This window comes from Pan troglodytes, chromosome 14 (genome assembly GCF_028858775.2).
Source record: "Pan troglodytes isolate AG18354 chromosome 14, NHGRI_mPanTro3-v2.0_pri, whole genome shotgun sequence".
Taxonomy (NCBI): domain Eukaryota; kingdom Metazoa; phylum Chordata; class Mammalia; order Primates; family Hominidae; genus Pan; species Pan troglodytes.
In genome coordinates this window covers 65809369-65826638 of record NC_072412.2, presented here as the reverse complement: position 1 = coordinate 65826638, position 17270 = coordinate 65809369, and the positions used below count along the sequence as shown (strand labels likewise).

The following is a 17270-nucleotide window of genomic DNA, read 5'->3' as shown; positions in this document are numbered from 1 at the left end:
GAGCGGCTGCATAGACAGGCCGCACGGCCAGTCATGTTTCGCAGTGCCCGGAAGGGGCGGTGCCTCAGCGTGTCATTGATCCGGCGGCGCGGGATTGGCCAGTCCCGGGCCAACACGGGTGGCGGGAGTTTTCAGATGTGTTGGCTGCGGCCCCGACTTCAGCGGTTGGGCTAGGCTGTGCTGACTGTTTGGGTGGCGGACCCCGGGAGTAAAACCTGTTGTCGATCCCTCAGCTTCCAGCTTGCGGCTTGCTGAGTGGCCACCTTCTTTCCAGTCCCCGGAGCTGCGGGGAAAGATGGAACGGCACCGGCCGCGGCTGCACCACCCGGCCCAAGGCTCAGCCGCTGGGACTCCCTACCCTTCCTCAGCCTCTCTCCGCGGCTGCCGGGAAAGCAAGATGCCGCGCAGGAAGGGCCCCCAACACCCTCCGCCGCCCAGTGGCCCCGAGGAGCCTGGGGAGAAGCGCCCCAAGTTTGTGAGTATCGCCTGGAGCTAGGGTGGGGCCGCTTCCGCCCCGCCGTAGGGCTGACTGCCGAGGGTGGGCCCACAAGAACTTGGGGACCAAGTTTTATTCTAGAGATCCAGAGGTGCCAAAGATCATAGATTGACAACGACCGGGTCTAGTTGTAGTTGGATCCTGTGACAAATGCCCAGATCTTTGTGTTGCCCCCAAATTTCTTAACGCTGATGTGAAAAGCAGTTCAAATGTGTATATGTATTGACGTCATCTGGGTGGACATTGCATTTTTTAAGTCGAAGTTCTCCCTTCCTCCCTAGTGTAAGAGGGTATAAGATATATCAAAATGAACTTTTAGGTGACAGTTTTTTTTCCTGCTTATTATTTTAATAAGAACTTTTAATTACATATAAGAACTTTTAAGGTAGATATAATTTTCCAAGTTGAAACAGCTAGTTTTAAAACTTGGCGGGTGGTGTGGTCACTGCTAAAGAATGTTTTGCTTAGCTTGGAAAGAATTCTAAATATTTGAAACTTGCTATTCTGGTTTGCTTGTGTTTAACACTTAAGGAAAGTGTCATGATTAACACCTTGTCTTTTCGTTGGTGTCAACTAGTGAAAGTATAGGCAGTGATGATTATTTTGGGGTTTGTGTGTGTAAATAAATCACATAGAGGGTTGATAGATTTGGGATGAGTCCAACAGAATTGAAATTTCACATTGACCACTCCACCATTTTCCTTAGGAATATGGAAAAACTGTGTGTGTGTGTGTGTGTGTGTGTGTGAGAGAGAGAGAGAGAGAGAGAGATAGTACAGCATTTGCCTTATGTGGGCAAGTAAAAATTGTGAGAAATTTAAGTCATGATTCACAAATTAAGGGAATAATGGTTTGTGAACCAGTTGCTAACTATAACATTTAGTTAAAAATAATAGTTGAATAAGACTGAGAGCCCATATTCTGATACATGAGATATATCAGAATACTGAAAATGAGAAACAGCATAGATTAATTGAAAATTAGGAACAGCATAGATTAATTATGCCAAATTAAGTATCAAAATGGTCATAGGAATAGTGACATTTTGCTGAAGGATCAAATATAGACTTGATCATTATCTTGACAAATCTGAAGAATGAATAGGACAGAGTTAACTTCCCAATGAAAGATTTTTGCCTAATGTGAGAAGAATCCACTAAGGCAATGACTTTTCTTCCTTTTATAGTCTACTCTCTGGGTTAATAATCTTATTTTATTTTGTTTTAACTTCTGTGGTCCGGAATACAGGAGGTGTTATTTTCTGTGACTCATTCCCAGCAAGGAGGTCATGAAAACAGGATCTAAATTAGTATTTATGTTAAGTTTCATTGAAGGATTTCATCATTTGGTTTCCAGTCTCTGTGCTGTTTTTCATTCTTATGTATGTCACATTGACCATCTCAGCATGCCATTTGTTAAATGGATTCTCATAAAGATGAAATGACATCTAAAAGATAACACTCTTAAGCTGTAAAGGTAAAAAACACATCTAAAACACTGTGTTTTTGGGTGGGAGTCTGGTATGAATCATGACTTCCAGTTAATTTAGAAGTAATTTGGACTCTTGGTACTTTGAAACTAATTTAGGTTCTTGCTTATATGGTAATTTCTTTAGTTATATCCTCCAGTTCATTAATTTTGTTATCAGCTATGTCTAATCTGCTACTTTTCTGAATATTTGATTTTAGCAATTATTTTTTATTTTAATAAGTTCCATTTGCTTATTTTTCAAATCTTTCTGGGCATTCTTGATAGTCCTTTGTTTCTTATTCATTTATTTCTTTAGACATTTCCTACTTGGTTGTTCTTATTCTTTATTTGACAGTTCTGCTGTTTGCAACCTGGGCTGTCTACATTGACTCAGATTCATGATGGCTTGCTCTCTTTCTTGTGCGTATTTATCTTTGTAAGCTCATTGCTTTATCTTCACCTGTAGGATTCCAGGGATGCTTTTCTTTGGAGATAGTTTGAGTTTGTCTGCCAAGGAGCCTGGGCATGCTACTGATTTTGGACCACCTTCCTGTTGAACTGGAAATCTTAACATGGGCAGAAGTTCCAGGCACAGCTCTACTCTGTTCCTGTACTAAAGTTCAGTATCCCAGTCTCAAGACTGCTTCCTGAGCAGCTCTTCCCAGTTTGCCTACCTTTCACTGCTCTTGATTGCACACCAGTAACTCTTGTTTTTTGGATGGAGAGGGATCTTTGAGACCATCAAAGTTCCCAGCAATGCCTCAGAAAGTAATTGTACTTGTAGGTGTCAAGTCAGTCACTGTTCTTGCAGATGTCAAGTCAGTTCTTGGCTTTTTCTTGATTGGATGAAGTGACGTTATCCTAAATCTTTTCAGGTCACCCAGTCATTATCTGAGCCTGGGGCAGCTGTTTTTGATGGGAACAAGTAATATAGGTTGGTGATGTGATGGATAGGAATAATTTAGGTGGCCAGTGTTTTGCACACTTCTGCAAAGCAGCAAGCGAGTAGTGGAATGGAGTGGTAGACTGGTCACTCCCTCCTATCTTAGTGTAAGAAAGCAGGAGCTCTGGTACCCGCTGAAATCTTGTTTTACTTTGAGTCCTGTTAAAGTTGGCAAATTCTTGTTTTCTACCAAATGTATAGTTGCGGGCTTCAAGTCACTTGTGAGTTGGGTAAAAGAGTTTGTAGCTTAGATATCTCTTCCCATAGATAAGTATAAATAGTAGAAATTAGTCTATTGTAATTGTATGATACTTTGGCTGTGCTATGAATCAATTGACTTTGGGATGCTTGTGAATTAACCAACTTGGTCTCATTTGAAAATATCTTAAGCCGTGAGCATTGAGATGGTAGGGATAGCTACTGGGGCATAGAAGAGAGATGGAGGAGGCTGAGAGGACAGGGCAAGTATCTGGGTGGAGACTTTGTGAAGGCAGATAAAATTCCGTAGGAATTAAACTTGGAACCTGCCCTAGGCCACACTCTTAATACCTGGACCTGAGTCCTATATCCTTTGTAGAACAGAACAGTTGTCCTACAGATTGTGGAAAGCCTTTCAGTAATACCTGTTTCTCATTACTCTTGGCAACACACAGGTAGTGGTGGCAGAGCAGGACATGTGGCTTCTAGAAGTGTCCATCTCTAGGATGTAGGTCAGTCCATTCAAAGGGTGCCTGTAAATTGGTGGTCCAAGTTGATGAAGGAGTTCTTTTTAATTAGGAGAGTCCTCTAAAAGTTCTCACAGACTTCAGTGTAAATCGTCTAATCGTTTCCATCAAATAGATTGTTAATTATTGATTGATTATGTCATTGTAGTACCTTCAGTGTTGGTTTTGAGATTTTTCTTTTCTTTTTTTTCTTTTTTTGAGACGGAGTCTTGCTCTGTCGCCCAGGCTGGAGTGCAGAGGCGTGATCTCGGCTCACTGCAAGCTCCGCCTCCCAGGTTCATGCCATTCTCCTGCCTCAGCCTCCCGAGTAGTTGGGACTACAGGCGCCCACCGCAACGCCCGGCTAATTTTTTGTATTTTTAGTAGAGACGGGTTAACCGTGTTAACCAGGATGGTCTCGAACTCCTGACCTCGTGATCCGCCCACCTCGGCCTCCCAAAGTGCTGGGATTACAGGCGTGAGCCACCGCACCTGGCCGGTTTTGAGATTTTTTTCACCTTGTCCTTTAATTTCTGTATATTTACCATGTTTGGGCATTGATGGTAATACTAGTTAACCTTTCTGAGTGAGCCAAGCACTGTTCTAGGTGCGTTGTAATTATCAACTCCTTTAATTCTTAGAACAACCTTGTGAGGTAGGTAGTATTATTAATCTTGTTTGCCAAAGGAGGAAACCAAGGTACACAGAGATTAAGCTGCCTAAAATCACACAGCTGCCAGTTCATGAGGCTGAGATTTGAATCTAGGCAAGCTGGCTTCAGAGTATACATTCTTTCTTTCTTTCTTTCTTTTTTTTTTTTTTTGTGAGACGAAGTCTCATTCTGTTGCCCAGACAGGAGTGCAGTGGCACAATCTTGGCTCATTGCAACCTCTACCTCCTGGGCTCAAGCAGTTCTCCTGCCTCAGCCTTCTAGTAACTGGGATTACAGGCACGTGTCACTACGCCCGGCTAATTTTGTATTTTTAGTAGAGATGAGGCTTCACCATGTTGGCCAGGCAGGTCTTGAACTCCTGACCTCAAGTGATCCACCCGCTTTGGCCTCCCAAAGTGCTGGGATTACAGGCGTGAGCCATCGCACCTGGCCTAGAATACACATTCTTAATCACTGTCCTGAATTCTCTCCCATAGCTGTTGGGAACTTTAATCTTTACTGCTTCTTTTCTCATCCAGGAACCATTAGCAATAATTAGTGGTGCCTTTAATTAATATATAATATGAATATAGAATTGATTTTCTGATTATAGGCAGGCTGCGAGGTGAGAAGATTTACAAGGTTGGAGAATTTTTGTTGATTGTACACGTAGTAGGAATTTGAGTACAGATGAAATCCCAGTAAGCTTAATGAGATTAGTGCATGTTTGCCAATTACTTTGGGTTATTTGGAAGCAGGTGTAGTAGGCCGAACAATGATCTTCCGAAAGGTAGACACTCCTTAATCCCTGGAACCTGTGAATGTTACCTTATATGTCAAAAAATGACTTTACAGGTTATTTGGTTTTTTTTTTTTTTTTTTTTTAAGAGGGGCCAGGCAGGAGCAACAATTAAACCCAATGTATGACTGTGCTGTGGTGTAACTTCTGACAGCAAGATGTCTGAAAGAGATACTGCTCTTTGCTCTTCCAGCCCCTGAGAGACAGGGTATCTCATAGCCTCCAGCCTCCTGCTGGGAGGATGAGGAACCATCCTTCAGTGCTTGCCTGCCTGAGTTTGGGCTGCCACTCTTTAGAACTCCCTGCTCAGCTTCCCAGCCAGTCCAGATTGTGGAATGTGGCTGCTTCTACCCTTTTAGCTGGGGCAACCACAGGTGGTTCAAGCAACCTCTGCCTGGGCCTGTTGAACTCCACCAGGAGGAGGCAGCCCCAAATTTCCACACATCTGGACATCTGGGGCCTTGGACAGTGATATGGTCAGCACATGGAGATTGAATCTATGTCTGAGGTGGATACACATTAACTAAGCTCACAAGCTTAATGAATAAGCTGTAACCCAACTCATTAATGTATACCAACCAGTGTGTTGCAGCCAAATCCTTCCAGGCATGCAGGCCCCAGAACAAAGGGGATTAACAAAGAGCAGATGAAAACAATTCTAGCCAGTAAGCTAAAGGAGAAATCTGCTGGGGAATTCTGAGAAAGATGTCTTTGCTCTGTAAGAAGGAACTAACAAAAACTTTGCATCCAGTATTGGCTGAGATCTCATTGGACCACAGACCTCTCACATGACAAAATTATAAAAAGCAACTATTAAAACACTGGAGAGTGATCAAAAGACATGGCTATTGGAGACAATACTTGGAAGAAGGGACTAGCACTGGATAAGTTTGTCATTTTTTGTAGCTTTTTGCATAAGGGAAGCCCCTAATCAGGGTCATATGGGGTGGTTAAAACTAGAATATAAGCCCACAGTTGTACTGGCATAAAAAACCAGAGGGCAGAGTTCTGGTGACCATATAGCTGATAAATGAGGAGAAAATCCTGGAGAGGAGAAGGAGCCACAAATGGGTAGCCCCAAATTCTGTGTGTAGAGTCCTCAAATTTCTGAACCCTACATGTATGGGACAGACTCCAAGCAGCATAGGTAGGGCTAACATATCTGAACTAAGATTTCAGGTCCCATCCAGCGGATGGGACAGTATGTGCAGTTTGAGAGTTCAGCCAAGTTAACTGCCTGCTAAAACAAACACAAAAAGCAATACTTCTCAGAAGAATAGAAGGAATTCAGAGTCCCTACACCATACATTCACAATGTTCAGGATACAGTGCAAAGGTATTTGACATTAGGAAAAAACAGGAAAATGTGACCCATACAAACAAGAAAAAGGAATCAATGGAGACCAATCTCAAGATAACTCAGTTGTAAGCATTAATAGACAAGGATTTTAAAGCAGTTGTATAACCATATTTAAGAATATAAATGAAATATGCTCACAATGAATGAAATGATAGGAAACCTCTGTAGAGAAACAGAAACTATAAAAAGACCACAGTGGAAATTCTAGCATTGAAAAATACAACATCTGAAAGAAAAAGGCTAACAAGAAGCAATAGCCCATTTTTTGCCTTTGGCCATAGTCAGGATGTGATGCTTATTTTGCCATAGTCTTCTGGTCATGAGGATAGCTAGCCTGAAGACAAGGCCCATGTACTGCGCTACATATGGCAGAGCAAGAATATAGGAAGGGGTTGGGTACGGTGGCGCATGCCTGTAATCCCAGCACTTTGGGAGGCCAAGGCAGGCGGATCACTTGAGGCCAGGAGTTCGATGACAGCCTGGCCAACATGGTGAAACCCCGTCTCTACTAAAAATACCAAAATTAGCCAGGCGTGGCAGTGGGCGCCTGTAATCCCACCTACTCGGGAGGCTGAGTCAGGAGAATTGCTTGAATCTGGGAGGCAAAGGTTGCAGTGAGACGAGATTGTGCCACTGCACTCCAGCCTGGGTGACAGAGTGAGACTCCTCTGTCTCAAAAAAAAAAAAAAAAAAAAAAAATATATATATATATATATATATATATATATATATGAAGGATCTGGGTCTCTGGGCCACTATAGGTTAGGTTAACCTGGGAACTTACCTGCCACCAGACATCTTGTACTGGGAGAAAAAGAAAACACACTTATTTAAGCAACTTCTGTTTGGAGCTTATGATACTAATCTGAGAAAGAAAGCATTGTTAGGGCTCAGAAAATTATACCCCCAAATATGCCACTTTGGACTTCAAATTGAGAGAACCTGGGGAGCCAGAAATGCAAAAAAGGGTCTTCTCTGAAGTTCCCCTATCTACCTAAAGGTTGTATCCTCCAGAAGATATTCAACTGTTGTGAATCTCTTTCCCAGACATCTCAAGTCAAATAGATGCATACTGAAGGAAGGAAGACTGGAGTTGACACCACACCAAGCCCAGACAAACTTTGTCTCAGACTTTCATCTCTTCTTTGGGCCCATTCATCCCCCCTAAAGATTATTTACTCATCCTGTAAATTGCCTTACATACCCCACTTCCCTCTTCCCTATGAAGAGGGTATTTAAGATTTAGCCATCTGGCCCTTGTTTGAGTTTCATACTTTGTATGACTCCACACTTGCCACACTTGCACATAATACCTTTGTATGCCTTTTCTCCTGTTTTCTTTTTTAAAGGACTTTACACAGATGATTAAGGATTTTAAAATGAGATTATTCTGGATTATCACAGTGGCCCCTAAATGCAAACATATGTATTGTTATTTGACCACAGAAGAGGAGAAAGTGTTGTGACTGCAGAGGCAGAGATTGGTAGTGCAGCCATCTGAAGCTGGAAGAGTCAAGGAAGGCTACTCCCCTAGAGCTTCTAGAAGGAGAGCAGCCCACCTTCATTTTGGCGCAGTGAAACTGATTTGGGACTTCAGGCCTCCAGAACTGAGAGAATGAATTTCTGTTGTTTTAAGCTGCCAGTTTGTGGTAATGTGTTACACCTGCCATAGGAAATGAAGCTAGGTATAGTTACAAGGAGGACCATCAGATTCATTTAAATCTCTCCCTTCACTTTATTTCAGAGGGTTTGTTTGTAATTTGGGAGGACAGACGATAACCAAATTACAATAGAAAAATAAACCACCACTGGAATAACAACCAAAACCTCCATTCATGTTTTGTCTACTCTGTATTTATAGTTTCTAGGAAGCTGGGAAAAGATGGAGGTGATATCTAAATGCTCTTTTTGATTTTTTGAACTTGTTCCTTCATTGAGTTCTCAGCTTAAGTGATGCTCTCAGTTGTCCTAGGGTTAAACTGTCAAGAATTGAGATACTGTTTTTAGTTGAAAGCTTTAGGCACCTAAATTTTATTCGTGTCAGAATTCTACCTAACACACACCAGCCATTGTAACCTTCAGAAGGAGGTAAAATCATTTTATTCAGGCTGCGGTTCTAAGAAATTGCTCTGAATTTTCCCAGCCTTTCTTTCCTTTCTATCCTTCTTAATAAAACAGAAAAACCCAGAATTTTTTTAAATAAATGATTTATCAAAAGAAACAATATATGTTAAGTGGCTTTTTGGGGGATACATTTAGTTGCTGAAAGTAGATAACATATGGCATTTAATACTCCTGGACCACTCTGGGTCTTTTCTTTGAGGGTAAAAAGGGGTGGGGGTAGAGATAGGGATGATTGTCTCAGATTTAGAACAGGGCTTAATTGCTTTTTTCAAAGACTCATGTCTTTAATTATGAAGCAAGCAAACTGACATACATTTATTACATGGTGAAACCTTGCATCTCATCTAGTCTATCTTGTAGCAATTGCTTCTGAACAGATGTTACCTGAAACACCTTTGTGCAGTAGGTGGAATGCTAAAATTTGTCATGCTTTTATTATTGTTGTCTTGAATTAACTCTACTTTATGGCGTAAATTTATTGCTGTGTCCTAGAATCTTTATATATTTATTGCCTTATAAATTGGATTTAAAATTGGCTTTTTATATAGAATGTAAATTAACATGTGTCTAACTTGTTTATGCTTGCAGAATAATACAGGAAAAAACTGCTACGTATTACACTAATGTAATTGTCTTTAACTCAGCACATAGTATCCTCTAAACTAGGAATCAAATGAATGCTAAAGAATATGCTTATCCTTACACTCTTGCTTGTTTATCTCATAAACTAATTTGACTTTTAGATCTATAAAATATAGATTAAGCATAACCTTTTACTTCATGGGATATTAAGGATCAAAGCATGGGCTTTCTTTGAACAGGATCTACAAAGGTAACTTTTCTCTCAGTAGCAGCAGGATGGCATTGAAATACCTTACCATTGGGAGTAATTTTTCTCAAATAGCAAATTGAATAGTCTTTATTAACTTAGGGGAGAATTTAAGAGTTTAAATAAGCTTTGGTCCTGAAACATTCATGTTACTAGTTACTTAGTGAAATCTATTTGGAAATGCTTGCCATAGATTTTATTCTTCAAAAGACCCACTGCTATCTTTTCTTACAGTTTTTTGTAGAAGAAGCGTTATGAGTAACATTTATGAGCAGTGACTTGAACCACTCTCGGGGGTTGAATCCCAGCAATATCACTTATTAGCTGTGTGAACTGAGCAATTACTTAACCGTTCTCTGTGCCTCCCCTTTCTCATGTGTAACATGGGGTTGTCATGAAGATTAAAAGTTATGTTTTGGGCCTAGAATACCTGGCTCATTGTAACCTCTATGGAAATATTTGCCATTTATAGGATTGTTGTTTTTGTTATCATTAGTAGTAACAGTAATAATAGTACAATTTTTGCCTACACCTGAGGGCATTAGGAATACATTGGATATTTGAAAAGCTTTCTAATCTTGGAAATCTTAATTGAACCAGGCTATTTCCTCTTGGTGTGCTGGAGGCAGAGCCATTCTGTTCTTAGTTCTTATCCTGGCATACCAGGTAACATTTGGATTGATGCAGAGTTCTGATCTGATGACTGAATGGTCAGAGCAAGTTTCTGAAGCTTTCTTAGGGGCCTGTTCTTTATGTCTAAAGTGGGGATAATAGGATGATGAAACTTGGGGTACAAATGTAACTTACAAAAAAACGTATAAAGGAAACAACTTCAAACTTAGGAAAAAAAATTCTTGTGATACTCCAATATGGACTTGAATGATAATAAAAATAATGTTACTAATATATGTACAGATATAAAACTAAGTGTAACTCTTCATGCCTATCACTTTTTACAGCTATAAAACTAAAACAGATTTACATCTACAATCCAAAACAAAACTATAAAACCCATAAAATTCAAATTAACAGCAACATTAATTTAATGCGATTGATGATGTTTTGCTGAAATTAAGTCATCATTATTGGATTTAATAGTGGAAAAATATGTGTATATTTTGCTGTTTTTCTTTCTATCAATTTAATTCTTGGGTGGAAATGGAATCCCAGAGGCTGAGGAAGATACGTGTAGACTGAGGAGTTCACAGATAGCCTTACACTGTTAGCAGAGGCCTGTCATCGGACACCATTATCTTTTTCATAGGTGTTGGCTTGAGGATGTAGATGAAGTAGTGAACTGTTATAAACCTGTTTTTAAAAAGAAAATAGCCATATATAAACATTTTTTAGTAAATGTTATAAAACTGTTGAAGCAGCAGAAAAAATAAAAACTCTTATACTTCCAGCTTCTATATTCATTTTTCTCTTGAAATCTAATTTTCCATACCTGTGGGTGCATAGTTTCCAGAATAGTGTGATTTTGGAATTATAAATAGCCATTTGGAACTGAATTCTTCCTAAGTGGAAGAGCTTGTGAAAATCTATTGTGTCATGATGTTGCTTGGCCCTCATTGAGAACCATATTGGTAGTAAATACAAAAGTATTTACAAAAGTAAAACCAAAAGTTCCTGAGAGAACATGGTTATAGAGTGGGTCATTCACAATGTCCAGAATATGCTTACTTTAGTTCTAATGTTTAAGATAATCTTGAAAAAACATAAGACTTAAGTAGAATTTGTGGAAGGCCTCTGTAGACCACAGTTTGGGGTACCCAGAGATGACTTGAGTTAAGAAATTAGATGTGTACCTGAACCAGGCAAATGTTTTTCACCTTAGTCCTTTGTTTAGTGATGAGGTAAAAGTGATTAGTAAGTATTTATCAGTAGTGAAGGATGTATACAATGTGTTTCAAAACAGTTTGCTTCTAATAGTTTTTTTGGGTAAATAAGAAACTTGCAATCTTTAAAAAAATATATTTTATCATGTATGTATCATACAAAAGAGGTGTAAAACACTGTATACTCACTAATAAGCTTAAAACATTAAATATCATAAATTCCATTGAAATGTTCATTTTCTCCCTTCTTATCTTTATCTCCTAATCTTTACTCTTCATTTCCTGGGTTTACAGGGCTTTTTTTTTTTTAATTCAATTTTGATTTTTTTAAATTCAATTTTGATTTTTTTAGGGTTCCAATTTATATATATATATATATCTTTCCCTAAAAGTAAATCTGTGAATGGAATTAATACTCAGTAGCTTTCTGATCTCTCCATCTTTGAGGATCATGACAGATCTTAAATACTGGAAAGGAAGGGGGAGACTATGAATTAATGTACCAAATGTGAGGTCATTCTGTGTGCTGAGGGATGTGGGATATATCCAAGTAGCTGTGGTCTAAGTACACACCCTCTTGAATTAAAGAAGACTGAATACCTGTTCAGTCATAGTTCTGTCAAAGAAGTTATGGTGTAGAATTTCTTGAAGCCCTTAGTAAAAGCCCTTAGTAGATTAATTGTGAGATCCATAATGCTGCATTTATTTAGTTAATTTTATTATGAAGTATCTTCCCAAGATACAGAGAGTTTATCCCGTAATTGCTGCATTTTTTTCCGAGGTTGGCTGTTTATTTGGGTGTCATAAAATGAAACTTTGTAACATTCAGTTTTTAAATAAAAGATTTGCAAATTGGTGACATTAATTATGGACTTTACTATAGAATTAAACTGTTTTTGTTTATTAAAACCTTTGATTGAATTCCTTGCATAATGACAATTACAATTCTTTTTTAATGAAAAAATTGACAGCCTGGGAAATGAACATGAAAAATGGAGTGCATATAATCTGCATTGAGAAATTCAATATGACTATTTCACTTCTTTATAAAAGGTGACGGTCTCCAATTAAAGCCATGTTCTAACTCCACTCAGTCTCTTTTGAGGGTATAATTTTGCTCTTATTGTTATGTTATATTGAACCTGCTTTTAGTTACTTTATACATGTGTTTGTAAGCTTTTGGAAGTCACTTTCTGTGTGGTGCCTGGTATAGACTTGTGCTTACAGTAGGAATCTGAATGTTTGGCTAATTGAAAATCAAAACAAAGTACTCTTGTAACTTTATATTGCCTGGTTCATTAACCCATTCATGATGAATTTGTTTAAATGTTATTAATAATTACTCATTTCTTTTTATAAAAGATCCTAGTGGTGGTGGGCAAGGGTATGTAAAGACTACCAGAAACATATGTGGGTTATTGGAGAACTTGGGCCTGGCAATGTGGCTCTGAAGTCCCACCCTTAAACTGTGATAAAAAGACTTGAGAGAGACTCAAACGTGTCTGTATATCCTTGGGCAAATTATCAACTTTTGTGCCTCTGTTTTCCCTTCTATAAAATGGAAATAATTAGTCTGTTTGCTTATAGATTGTTGTGAGGATTAGTTGAGTTAACACATGTTACGATAGCTTAGGCACAGCACAATTAATATGTGACAACTATTATTAATAGGGGAGACCTCATCACTATAGTGTTAAGTTCTCAGTTATTAACAGCATTTTAACCTCTTCTTCCTGCTTCCTACTTCCTTTATCCTCATAGCTTTTTTTTTTTTTTTTCCTGGGGGACACTGGCATTGTGTCCAGGGACTCAGCCATTCATTGCAGTGGGACACACACCAGAGGTTTGTTTGGTGCCTGGATATATTCCCTTCCTTTCTGTTTCATGTAGACCTACTACAGCCTCTGTACATTGCCTCTCTTTCTCTGTCTGCCTCCTGCTGTCAACATTTGCTCCAGACTAAACCCACACTCCACAAAAGTAACCATGGAGCTCCCTTTGAACTGGGATGCCTTCAAACTCCTCACTTCCTCACACCTCACATAAGGTAGAATATCAATAAATAATAGAACCTTTGGCCTCCTTGTTCAGTTGCCTCAGATCTCCAAGCCTGGAGCAACCTGGCCGGCTTCTGTGGCTGAACTGGGTTCCTGCATCCTGGTGGAAACCACTCCCAGCTTTGTGAACTGATGCCCTTAGACACTGGGTATCTGTGTGTCCTCAGTGCTGCTAGATAACAATCATCATCACAATAACTGCATTTGTTCAGCTCATACAACGGGCTGGGCACTATTTTAATCACTTATCCCTCACACAGTACTTTGAAATGGGCACTCTCCCTACTGTTATTTTGCACATGAGGGGGTTGAGACACAGAGAGATTAACTGGGAATAGGGCATGATGGGTCCTGACTTTTCACTAGCTCTTTGGTCATCTCCTTTTCAATTTCTCACAGCATTTATGCTAAACCTATCACTTCTTTATCTCATCTATGGGCCTGATTCTTTTTTGTCCCAAATAGTTTTTTTCAATTGAAAAAGCGGCCAGGCACGGTGGCTCATGTCTATAATCCCAGCACTTTGTGAGGCCAAAGCAGGTGGATTGCTTGAGTCCAGGAATTCACGACCAGCCTGGGCAACATGGTGAAACCCCGTCTGTACAAAAAAATACAAAAACGTTAGCCTGGCGTGGTGGTGCATTTCTGAAGTCCCAGCTGCTTGGAAGGCTGAGGTGGGAGGATTGCTTGAACCTGGAAAGCTGTGGTTGCAGTGAGCCATGATTGTGTCACTGCACTCCAGTCTGGGAAACAGAGCGGGATCCTGTCTCAAAAAATAAATAAACTGAAAAACAACATCTGTACTTCTTAAAAAGTCCAACAATGTAGGAGTACAAAGGGAAATTCCCTAAGCCTCCCTTCCATCCTAGACCACCAATTAAGGTCCCCCTCCCCACCACCTGCCATGATGACATTTATTATTTTTTCTTTTTTAACGTGAAAGAAAGTATCAGAGAAGTAAAGAAACAAAAGATGGCTACTCCATAGGCAGAGCAGCCCCAAGGGCTGCTGGTTGCTTATTATTTTCTTTTATATCTTTTTTTTCTTTTTTTGAGACAGTGTCTCACTCTGTCACCCAGGCTGGCGTGCAGTGGTACAATCATGGCTCACTGCAGCCTCCACCTCTTGGGCTCATGCGATCCTCCCACCTCAGCTTCTGGAGTAGCTGGGACTACAGGCACGCTGCACCGCTTGGCTAATTTATTTATTTATATTTTATAGAGACAGGGTCTCATCGTGTTGCCCTGGCTTGTCTTGAACTCTTGGGCTAAAGTAGTTCTTCTACCTCAACCTCTCAAAGTGCTGGGATTGTAGATGTGAGCCACTGCACCTAGCTCTTTTGTATCCTTCCAATGATATTCTGTGTGTATGTCAAGCATCCACTTTTTTCCCACGTGGGAACATACCACAGCATTCGCTTAAGATCTTAGAAATGATTACTCCTGACTCTTAGCATGCCCCTTGATACCTTTTTCAGAGAAAGTTTTCCTAGAGCTTGCTGTAATTGTCTATATCTGCGACCATTCTTCATTGTTTCTCCTCACACAAGGAATATATTTTCCTATTTGAGGTTAATCTCTTTACTGCTGTTTTTGGCCCATCCACATTCTGTCAGGAAGGTTTTGCTCTTTACACGCTCCATCCTGTAACGGTGCTGAAATGTTTACCATTGTGAAAGAAAAAGCAGAAGGAAAACCAAACAACCCCTTTCCTCAACTTTCCCTTGACCCTTTGTCTCTCTGAATACCATGCTCTGCTTCCTTCCTTTTTAGCCACTTTCTGTGAATTACTTGTTTTCATTTATTCGGTAAATTTTTGAATGCCAGTTATACTGAGCATAGCACACGGGTAGATGCAATTTGGTCCTTGATTTCAAGAGGTTTATATTCAGTCTGGTATGGGGAAAGAGAGGTGTGAATCAACACATATACTACAGTGTTGCTGGGGAGTTCATGTAGCATAATCTTTAAGAACTCAGGCTGTGGAGTTAACTTGGGCTTTTTTTTGAGTCAGGGTCTTGCTCTGTTGCCCAGGCAGATCAACTGCCAAACCCAGTGCTGATTTTTGTTTTAAGCCTCACCCTATATGACTTCTTCATTGTATTTGTACAAACCTTGCCCCCCTTGAAACCATGGTCTAACATGTTCTTCTCTTCTGATCTTTGGTTATTCCTTTCCCTATCCTTTAAAATGAGTGTTTCCAAGTAATCTCTTTGATTTTCTGTTTTTACTTTATACGTGCTTCTAGTGTGAACTCATCCATTTCTTTAGCTTTTACTACCACTTAGATTAGTGCTTTCTGAAATGATGGAAATGTTGTGTCCTGCCATGTCCAATTTGATAGTCACTAGCTATATGTGGCTTTTGAGCACTTGAATGTCGCTACTGCTACCAAAGAGCTGAATTTTTAATTTGTGTAATTTGAATTAAGTTGTGTTTAAATAGCCATATGTGGCTAATGGCTAGCATATTGGACAGCTCAGATTTAGAAGCTGATGACTTCTTAAAACTCCATCTTTATTTTAGGATGGTCTTTTGAGCTTTTGTCCAAAATATTCAACCTTATTTTACATGGATGGCTTAGAGGTGCCTCAAACTCACTGTATCTCAACTCGAATTTATCTGCTTTCTCATAAACTTCTTTCTTTTGTATTCTCTTAGTCAGTGTCAACATTTTGTCCTTGGATTTATTTTCAACTTCTTGATCTTTAACTTCCATACGCACTGGTTATCCAGTAACCTTGATTATGCTTCCTGGGTACTTATAGCACTTGCCTCTTCTCTTCTCCTACTGTCCCTGACCTCATTTATCTTACCTTCCATCTCTCTGCTGGGTTATTGCAATAGCTTCCTAACTGATTTCCTTGGCTCTCGTTCTTGGGTCTACTCTGTTTTATCCACCATGTTGCTGCTACAATAGTTTTCTTTGGAACCCAAGTGTGATTATGGAACCTGCTTAAAACCCTTCAGTTTCTCTCCTGCATCATCCACAACTTAAAGGCCAAGTAGCATGATCTTGTCCTTTAAATTTTGTCATTGCCCACATTTCTAGATTGGATCCCTCAACTTCCACCTGAAATTCCAGTTCCTCATTCATACAATTTACTTGTAGGTCCCTGCATGATTGCAATGTATTTTTACAAGCTAGACCTCCTGTCCAGAAAGCTTTTGCTCTGTGCTGGTTTGGTCCATTCCAGTGTCCTCTGTGCATGCTTGAAGCAAATCTGGACCCTGAGGTGTTCCCTGGTATCTGTAAGCAGATCTTCTGGAATGCTTAGATCAGTATCAGTTATAGCACTAATCTCACTGTACTGTACCTTACAGATTGAAGTTTCTGTTAGCCTTACTTATCTGATAGAGGGGAAGGGGAGGCCCAAGAGCAAATTTTCCCTATTTGAGTCTCTAGTTCCAAACATGTACCAAGTAGACTGATGAACAAATTTACCTTTTTTTTGTTTTGTCCCAATCTCCTATACTTAAGAACCTTGGCTGCTCAGTCCTCCAAAAATGGCTATATTTTCCAAATGACCTTTTCTCTGTAAATAGGAATTTGCACAAGTTGAAGACACATGCTGAGAATTTTCCTATGGTATTCTTGGCAGCATTTTTTTTCCCTAGTTCTTCAGCTGACAGACATTGGCCTACATTCAAGTTTAAAGGGACTACCTATGGGCCTTGGAGGCTTCACCTGTGAGTCAGGTGTTTCTTATAGACTACCTTCCAGTAACGTGATTTAACTCTTATAGATAACATGGACATTTTATTCTGGCAAAGATGATGCAGTTTTATAGCCTATGGAGCTACCCTCAATAAGTTTACGAGTGAAACAACATCAGTGATGACAGAAACAGGCATGTGAGAATTATCTTCACATCCTTGTGAGATCTGCAGTCCTTAGTAATTTTCACTAGATTATTAGGATCAATGGGTGCCTTCCCTTACCTGTGGCTATCAGCTGCTGACTTCCTGCAAACCTTGTTGCCTTTTTTTATTAGTGTG

The 17270-nt window shown here is 39.7% G+C and overlaps 1 protein-coding gene across 5 annotated transcripts in view; it reads left to right on the top strand.

Moving 5' to 3' along the window:
- Positions 1 to 61: 61 nt before the first annotated feature.
- The window catches only part of DIAPH3 (diaphanous related formin 3), a 490848-nt gene continuing 473639 nt past the window's right edge, over positions 62 to 17270 (top strand). For 3 of the 5 annotated variants that reach the window (XM_054665346.2, XM_054665345.2, XM_054665349.2), the window contains exon 1: positions 70 to 475. In XM_054665346.2, coding sequence (XP_054521321.1) covers positions 296 to 475 — 180 coding nt within the window. In that variant the 5' untranslated portion in view covers positions 70 to 295. Of the gene's footprint in view, positions 476 to 17270 lie in introns of all 5 variants that reach the window. The other 2 variants (XM_054665348.2, XM_054665347.2) reach the window with 1 other exon arrangement.